General features: G+C 39.8%; 1 protein-coding gene across 1 annotated transcript in view; it reads right to left on the reverse strand.

Moving 5' to 3' along the window:
• Nucleotides 1–9,984, reverse strand: part of YLPM1 (YLP motif containing 1) — a 66,141-nt gene that overhangs the window by 50,642 nt on the left and 5,515 nt on the right. The window contains 3 exon segments of the mRNA XM_010855846.1: nt 6–488; nt 1,782–1,961; nt 3,230–3,466. Of these exon segments, the coding sequence (XP_010854148.1) occupies nt 6–488; nt 1,782–1,961; nt 3,230–3,466 (900 nt within the window).

The raw sequence follows: 9,984 nt of genomic DNA on the forward strand, positions 1-9,984 counted from the left end.
GGTGGGGGGAGGACAGGCGGCGGCCCCGTGGAAGAGAGAGACGGAGGCATCACTGGAGGGGGCACAGAGCTCGGCAGAGACGGTGGCATCACGGGTGGGGGCATGCCAGGTGGTGGGACTGACGGCAGGGCCGGGGGCATCACTGGCGGCGGCAGCGACGGTGGCAATACCGGCGGGGGCATTGTTGGCGGGGGCGGAGGCATCTGAGAATAGGGGACAAACGGGGGCGGCATGGACATGTTCCCCATGTACTGGTTCTTCACGTTCTGAAGTGCGCTGACTTTGTCCTGGAGATAGGTCTGAGTGGCTTTCATGTGTCCCTGCCACGTCTTCCACTGCTTCTCATACTCCTGGAGCTGATCTTTGTGAGGGTAGGAGTGGAGCTGCTCCTCCCACAGCTGAAACTCCCGCTCCCATTCTTGGTAGAGGTGTTGGAACTGCTGCTGCTGCATCTCGTAGTGCCGCAGCTGCACATCTACGGACATGGTCTACAAACAGAGGGATGCAAATGATTGTTAAGACATTCACAGAAGGGAAGTAATTTTAAGCTGAAATATCAAGGAGTCAAGGGTGTTTAAAGCCTTAGGAACTCGGACCACAAGACTAAGGAAGGCTAAGGATATGCTTGTTAAATCCCTTCAACAATGATCATTCGCCTTTCTCCTTTTAACTTAATTATGTAAGTTATCACAGAGTCAAAAAAAAAAATATCAACTGGACATCCTTGGTGGTGCAGTGGGTAAGAAATCTGCCTGCCAATGCAGGGGACCCGAGCTTGATCCCTGGTTGGGGAAGATCCCACATGCCCACAACAAACCCCATGTGCCACAGCTACTGAAACCCATGCGCCTAAAGCCTGTGCTCGGCAACAAGAGAAGCCACCGCAATGAGAAGCCCATGCATTGCAGCTAGAGTAGCCCCCATCCTCTGCAACTAGAGAAAGCCTATGCAGCAACAAAGACCAGGCACAGCCAAAAATAAATCAATTAAAAAATAAATAAAAGGATATGCTTAAAAAAACCCAACTAATCACTAAAGCAAACACGTATCTCAGCAGTTTTTAATATTACATATGGATCATTTTAATATTATTACTGAAAATGATCTGTTATAGACGTAAGTTTATACCTCAAAGATACAAGACATACAAGGATCTAAGTCACTTCATCTTTTGTGGTGTATTTGCACAGGCTTTCTGGGGTGGTTGCTTTGATCTTGTCAGTAGATTTTTGCTTGTCATACTTTTTAGGCAAAACACAGGTTAACTTGAAGCAACATAGGAAGTTCTGGTTCTTTTCTTTCTTTTTTTTTTTTTTTTTTTGCTGTGCCATGTAGTATGTGGGATCTTACTTTCCTGACAAGGAATTGAACTCTCAGCAGTGAAAGCTCAGAGTCCTAACCACTGGACCGCCAGGGAATTCCCTGTGTTTTTTTAAACTGAAATATAGTTAATTAACGATATTGTGTATCAGGTGCACGGTATACACACACACATACACACACACTCTCTTTTTCAAAATCTTTTCCATTATAGGTTACTGTGAGCTAGTGAATATAATTTCCTGTGCTCTGCACTAAGTCCTTAGTGTTTACCTATTTTACAGACAGTAGTGTGTTATCTTTTAAAATCCACAGGTGACAAATGTGACAAACAACTACTTGGGCACTCCAGGGGGAACATCTGATACTTTTCCTTCATCACACTTAAATCTCTTTCATGAGAAACAAATCCCTTAAGCATCTGGGACAACTTTCCACATGTCTGTGAGGGAAGCTCTCACCTGGATGTGCGGCGGATGTTGTATAACCTGCTGGTACTGCTGCAGGATCTGCTGGAGCTGAGTGTGCTTCTGCATTATTCCCTGGTACTGGAAGCCAACTCGATGCTGCTGGTGCTGCTGCCAGTGTGCGGCTGCAGCCTGCAACTGCTTCAACCTGGCATCTTCTTCCGGGTCCTCAGACTGAAGGTGAAAGAGGGGGTATGCTTTATTCTAACCATAAACAGTTTTATTCTAAGTCATAAACAAGAAACATGAATATGTAATAACGTATTATGCTATAATAGTATGGTATCAGGAGAAGGCAATGGCAACCCACTGCAGTACTCTTGCCTGGAAAATCCCATGGACAGAGGAGCCTGGTAGGCTGCAGTCCATGGGGTCTTGAAGAGTCAGACACGACTGAGCGACTTCACTTTCACTTTTCACTTTCATGCATTAGAGAAGGAAATGGCAACCCACTCTGGTGTTCTTGCCTGGAGAATCCCAGGGATGGGGGGCCTGGTGGCCTGCAGTCTATGGGGTCGCACAGAGTCAGACACGACTGAAGCAATTTAGCAGCAGCAGCAGTATGGTATCATAAAGTCCAGAATCCCTGCAACTCTGGCTGAGAAAAGCTATTCTATCTTTAGATAAAATACTTAGTTCTGTTAAAATCTTACTGTCTTATCCTGTGATCATGAATACTAACACAAAGGAATTTACAAATCCCACAGTCTTTGCTGTAATAATCACCTCACTGTTCCTCAATAGGATAACCATTTCCCCAGCAGAAAGTAATCCACAGTTAGTGTCCTTTCCACTATATGAGAAACCTCTTTTTCACCGTTAAGTCACTTTTCACCAGCTGACTACAGTGTAATCATTATGTTTCATTAATGTTTCTACATAAGGCTCTTGGGAGAACAATGACCTTTGGACCAATCTGAGGACTTTCCATGTGCCAGCCAGTAGGTTAAGCTTCAAGGATTATCACATTTAATGCTTCAATGGCTCTATAAGAAAGCTACAATTTAAATATGCCCATTTTTTAGATGAGGATATTGAAGCATAGAATGGTGAACTAACTTGCTCAGAGTCACCACCAGTAAGTAGCAGTGCCTGGACTACAGCCCAGGCAGTTTGACAATAAAGCTGAATCTCTTAAATTATTGCCCTGTGCCATCAACATGAAAACATCCACCCTGGCATCCCTTTAGTGCTTAGAGATACTCAATTCAGAAGAGTGTCCAATTCTTCAGTTTCACTTAAACCATGAAAAAAATGTTCTTTTCTAAATCCCTTGAGGCGTACATCTGATTATTCCACAAAAGAAATTTTACATGCACTTAAAAATGAAAAAAATATATCCATTTAAAACAAAGGTATATATATACATACACATTTATATATATGAATCAGAAAAAAAGCTGAATAACTTAAAAATACCAAGTAATTAATTTCATGGTTACCTGGGGCTCCTCAGGTGGGAGAGGAGGTGCTGCGTCTTCATTAGTGGGTGGTAATGGAGGCTCCTCAGATGCAGAGGGTTCTGGTACTTGGCTGGTGGCAGGTACAGTAACTTCTTCTTTCACTGGCTCAGCTGCATCCTTTGCTACAACAGGACCCTTTTTGTGTCCTGGCAAATGCACTTTTGTCCTCTGCTGCAAACTAAGCAGGTGCTGTCGATACCAATACTGCTGCTGTTCCTAGAACAGAAACCATTTTTTTTTAAAGAATTTTAGTTGACAATCCTACATATCTGCAATTTGGCTTTGACAGAGAGCTACATCTGTGTCTGTGTTCACGTACTTATACATAATAAAAGGCAAAGCTGAACTGAAAAAGGCAAATAAACAAGATCTTTCCATTTCCCCCCCCCAAATGTATATAATTAAGTTAAACCAGAAGGGGACGACAGAGGATGAGATGGGCATCACTGACTCAATGGACGTGAGTGTGGGTAAACTCCAGAAGTTGGTGATAGACAGGGAGGCCTGGCGTGCTGTGGTTCAGCGGGTCACAGCGAGTCAGACACGACTGAGCGACTGAAGTTAACTCATACATATTAATTCAATATACTTCTCTGTCATTAAAAAAAAAACACAAACATGCTTTTGGAGGTGAAAGCAGTCTTTCTCAAAAACGACCAGAGTAAATCCTTCTAGTATTCACAGCTACTTGTTTTTAACTTGCCTTTTAGTTTGTTCAGTTTTATCCATAGTGGTCTCATGATTAATGAATATAACCAAATAGTCCTACCTCCTTTCTTGGTCTTCTCTTTTGCACTGTCCTTCCCTCTTTTAAACCCCTGCTGTATCATTAATCTTTTCATTTTATTTATTTATTTTTGGCTATGCTGGGTCTGTGTTGCTAAGCAGGCTTTTCTCTAGTTGCAGTGCATGGGCCTCTCTCTGTGATGACTTCTCTGGTTGTGGAGCACAGGCCCTGTAGTTGAAGCACACAGGCTCAGTAATTACAGCTCCTGGGCTCTAGAGCACTGTCTCAACAGCTGTGGCACACGGGCTTAGCTGTTCCGTGACATATGGGATCTACCTAGACCAGGGATTGAAGTTGTGTCCCCTACACTGGCAGCCAGATTCTTTACCACTGAGCGACCAGGGAAGCCCTGTTGTCATTAATCTTGCCATACCAAGGGATATATGCATAAATGAAAATACACTGTTTCAGAATGCTTTCTATATATTTTTAAAGTTTCACTCTGTCTTCCAAATATTACTGTAATTTAATTTTCTGTATGCTTATTTTGTGCTTCCACTTTCTAAAAACTACAATAATAAGTTTAATGTGGAAAAAAATTAGAAGATACAGTCTATCTTCATTATTCATGGATTCTGTATTTGTGAATTTGCCTATTTGCTAAAATTTATCTCGAACTCCAAAATCAACACTCAGGGAACTTTCACAGTCACTTGTGGACACTCAGAGATGGGCAAAAAATTTGAGTTACCTGAACTGCATGTTCCCAGCTGAAGCAGAAAATGGCCATGCTTGGCCTTTTTGTTTAGCTCTTATACTGTAAATGAGTGTTCTTTTCAAGGTCTCTTTAAAGCCACATTTTTCATATTCCTGTACTTTTTGTTGAGGATTTTTCTGTTTAAAAAGCACACCCCTTATTGAATAGTTGATTCAATGTTCATGAATCAACAGTATACATTAAACAAGGTGTCTAAACAGAAACACATATGAAACAAAGTTATGTACTGACTGGTTGATGCAATCAACCAAAGTGACCAAAGGCCCACAGACACCTAACCCCAACAAGCACAGTGCTGAACTGTTATCTACTGTCCTAAGTGCAAGAAGACTGTGATGTGCCTTATGGAGAAAATATATTTGCATTGGATAAGCTTCCTTTAGGCATGTATTATAGTGCTGTTGGCTATTGAGTTCAATGTTCATGAATCAACAGTATCCATTAAACAAGGTGTCTAAACAGAAACACATATGAAACAAAGTTATGTATTTACTGGTTGATACAATCAACCAATGTGACCAAAGGCCCACAGACACCTAACCCCATATTTCCCAACTAGGAGCAAAGGTTCGGATTTCACTAATTCAGTATTATTGAAAACTTAATAAAACATAAAATACCTCATATAAAGAGACTCAACTACAAATAAGTAAACAAACAATAATTAAAATCAACTTTAAAAACTCACCACTCAGAAATAACTATAGGATCTTCATTTTCCCAGTGTTATATAAGTCCCCATGGTTACGAGGTTGTATAAGGGGGAAAAAAAGCCGTCATAACACTAAAATATTCACTAATGAACTGCCCTATATACTTCTATAATTAACAACAGCATATATTTCTATTATAATTATAAAGATGCAGGATTTTATGAAAGTCATATTGGAGAACTCCAGAACTCATTAACGACAGGGGAGGATGGAGCAGAAGCATTACCAGTTAACAACCAAAAAGAATTCTTATAACATGAACTGCAAAAGAGGATGACATGAATATCCAACGCTGAAAAACAGTCCCTGGAAAAATGCATGAATCCCTAAAATATTTTTTCAACATAGCCAAAAACAAAATAAATGATGACAGTATAGTGTTGTCATACAATTTTGTCACAAAAATTATAGTACAGAAATCTGATCTAAACTTTGTTCTTTATAAACTCTAAGACTCGGCTATTCTTTACAATTTTTGAGCTTTATTTTTCAAGATTGTGTCCCAAATCAAGGCTTTTTTTTCCTTTTTACAATAAACTTTTGGTTCTGTGTTAAACAGATTCATTTTACTTGAATTCACTGGGATTCATTATCTTTGGATAACCAGAATGTCCTATATTGTTACTATTTTATTGTATATCCTCTCTAATTTTCCACATGCAAACATACCTTATATTCTTTTCTCACTAAACATACTGTTTTGTTATCTGTTTTTTCATTCACAGAGTGTAATTTTCTTCAGAGAGATACGTCTCATGCTTTTCTCATATCCTACCTGGTGCTTAAGCACACTGCTGGAGCACACAGTAGAACGTCAGTAAGTGACTGCTGATCAGCTAAAGACTTCTCTTCTAGGCTACTAATTTCTATGACCTGAAACTTGCTGCAATCCATTAGGAAGAATAAATGCCATCTCACTAACTCCATCTTGAAGTCTGGGTCACAACTAGATTTTTTTCTTTTTCATTATCATACACATAATCATCAGCTCCTGGAATGTAATTACTTTTACTATCCAACATCAAAAAAAAAAAAAAAAACACTGCCATGACAGTCAACAATAACATGGTATTAAAACATTTTCAACTCTCTTCCATTATTCTATGAAAATACTGAAAAACAGGCTTGTCTTTTAGCTTTAAAAAACTGATAAACTCTTTCAAGTAGAAGTTAAAAGTTTCCCTTTTCAAAGTTGTTTTGAAAGTATTATCAAAAGATACAAAGATGCAAACCATCTTTCATAAAACTAGAAGCTAGTGGCTATAGATAAGAAGATTCTTCAGATCTAGATTCTTTATCAATCTGCACCAACCTTATTTTCATGCTTTCTATCTTTGTCTTAGACCTAGTCTAAGGTTAAGAACCTTGTTAGGAGCTCAAGTACTTGTTGGTTTACGGACAGCATGCACTGCAGTTCTATTTCCATTTAATATGAACCCAATAAACAGAACCCAGTTCTAATTCAATCCTAGGATGAGGTTCTGGCACATCTTTAAAGCTCTACAAATGAATGATGATGAAATCATTCAGAAATGTCCTCAGTGATCTCAGAGAAGGCTGCTTTATCTCTATTTTAGAAACGAATAAAAACGTGCCTGGACTTGATAGAAGCTGAAATAGTAGCCAGTTCTTCTAAGTATCTCATTGTATCAGACAATTCCATTTCATATAGGATGTTAGGTCATTTGTAGAGGACAAACACAGTACATGTCACATTCAAAAAGAGACTGAATGGAGTTAAAAAGTAAGGATGTATTCACCACAAATACCATTACCAAAAAGATGCTAATTAATCCAGCAAATACTTACTGACTACTTGCTACCAGTACAGTAAGGAACTAGATACTGAGTGATTCTCCAAGTAGGGAAATATAAAGAAGGAGGAACAGAGAGACAGAGAATGAATGAACGAATATATGTGTATATGTATGTGATGCTTTAAAGATTAATTCTGAAAGGTTGCCTTTCCTATCCAGGTTGATTAGGATAAATGCCTGTAACACTAAATATTCAATGCCAACTCCTAAAGCAAGTGGTTTAGGGAAAGGAGACGATAAAATGATGAAATGGATTTCCATTTAAAAAATTTACTTAAAATATATTTATTTTCAGTATTTTTAAAGTTCACAGTCTATTCCAGGAATTAAGGTCACCAGATAATCTTCATCCCATTTTAGGGAAAAAACCAAAAACTCCTTTATTTTCCTCTTCCTCCAGCCCCTGCCTACATTCTCTCTCTCCTTCAGTCAAACTTCTTGAAAGAGTTGTCTATACTCACCATCCCCATTTCCTCACCTTCCATCATTCCTCAAATCAATGCAATATGGCTTCAGTCACTATGAAACTGCTCCTGCCAAGGTTAACAATAATCTACATGTCAGTAAATGCAAAAGATAACACACGGTCTTCATCTTGCTTGACCTCTCAGCAGTGACACAGCTGACCACTTTCTCCTAGAACAGTCTTCCTTGCACTTCTGTGGCACTTCGCTGTCCTGATTTTCCATCTACTTATTTGGCCTCTCTTCCTAGTCATTCCCTTAGATACTGTGCTCCTGCAGGGCTAGGCTCAATGTCCTTTAAACTTAATTCTTACTCTATACACACTCCTCAGGAGACCTCATCCATTTCTGTGCCTTCAAATATAATTTTTATGCTGATGACTCACAAGTCCATCATGTCTCTCAGATCTGGCTTCTAGAATCCAAACCCACACCTTACTTCCAACTGGACATCTCCATTTGGAATCTTTTATCTCAAGGATCTTAAACTCAGTAAATCTAAAACTTAAACTCATCATTTTCCTTTCATCCCCAGACCTGCTGTTCCCTCTCCTGTAGGCTGTTAGTATATGGAACCACCATCCACCCAGTTTCCTATCTCAGAAACCCAGGAAGCATCCCCGATGCCACCCTCTCCACTACTACTCAGTCTCCAATTGGATTCTAGCACCTAAATATTTCTCCAGTCTTTCCACTTCTTTTCATCTTCTCCATCACCATCCAAGTCCAAGCCACTGTTAACTCCTGCCTGGATCACTCTCTAGATCACTCTTGCTTTTCTCGACTCCACTCTCCCCAAAGCAGAATGAACATTCAACCGGCCAATCTGGCACAACGGCCTATATAAAACCCTTCAATGGCTTCCTACTACCCTTAAGATGAAGTCTCACCTTAACCTTCAGTCAACCTTACTGAACTTTATTCTTTGAACTCCTATCTGGTCATTTCCTACCCCTTCTTCAGATTTCATTTAAATACTACTTGCAAAGGGAGATCACTTCAATGAGGTTAGCGCTCCCGGCTATATTCAATCATTTGAAAAATATTTATTATTCATCTACTATGTGTTAGATCCTGAGCAAGGTACTGTGACTATAATGGTTCTCCTACAGGAGAACATAGGCAAAACACTCCCTGACATACATCACAGCAGGATCCTCTATGACCCACCTCCCAGAATATTGGAAATAAAAGCAAAAATAAACAAATGGGACCTAATTAAACTTAAAAGCTTCTGCACATCAAAGGAAACTATTAGCAAGGTGAAAAGACAGCCTTCAGAATGGGAGAAAATAATAGCAAATGAAGCAACTGACAAACAACTAATCTCAAAAATATATAAGCAACTCCTCCAGCTCAACTCCAGAAAAATAAATGACCCAATCAAAAAATGGGCCAAAGAACTAAATAGACATTTCTCCAAAGAAGACATACAGATGGCTAACAAACACATGAAAAGATGCTCAACATCACTCATTATCAGAGAAATGCAAATCAAAACCACTATGAGATACCATTTCACACCAGTCAGAATGGCTGCGATCCAAAAGTCTACAAATAATAAATGCTGGAGAGGGTGTGGAGAAAAGGGAACCCTCTTACACTGTTGGTGGGAATGCAAACTAGTACAGCCACTATGGAGAACAGTGTGGAGATTCCTTAAAAAACTGGAAATAGAACTGCCTTATGATCCAGCAATCCCACTGCTGGGCATACACACTGAGGAAACCAGAAGGGAAAGAGACACGTGTACCCCAATGTTCATCGCAGCACTGTTTATAATAGCCAGGACATGGAAGCAACCTAGATGTCCATCAGCAGATGAATGGATAAGAAAGCTGTGGTACATATACACAATGGAGTATTACTCAGCCATTAAAAAGAATACATTTGAATCAGTTCTAATGAGGTGGATGAAACTGGAGCCTATTATACAGAGTGAAGTAAGCCAGAAGGACAAACACCAATACAGTATACTAACGCATATATATGGAATTTAGAAAGATGGTAACGATAACCCTGTATACGAGACAGCAAAAGAGACACTGATGTATAGAACAGGCTTATGGACTCTGTGGGAGAGGGAGAGGGTGGCAAGATTTGGGAGAATGGCATTGAAACATGTGAAACGTCATGTATGAAACGAGATGCCAGTCCAGGTTCAATGCACGATGCTGGATGCTTGGGACTGGTGCACTGGGATGACCCAGAGGGATGGTATGGGGAGGGAGGAGG

This window comes from Bison bison, unplaced genomic scaffold (assembly GCF_000754665.1).
Source record: "Bison bison bison isolate TAMUID 2011002044 unplaced genomic scaffold, Bison_UMD1.0 scf7180017864368, whole genome shotgun sequence".
In the NCBI taxonomy this organism is placed as follows: Eukaryota; Metazoa; Chordata; class Mammalia; order Artiodactyla; family Bovidae; genus Bison; species Bison bison.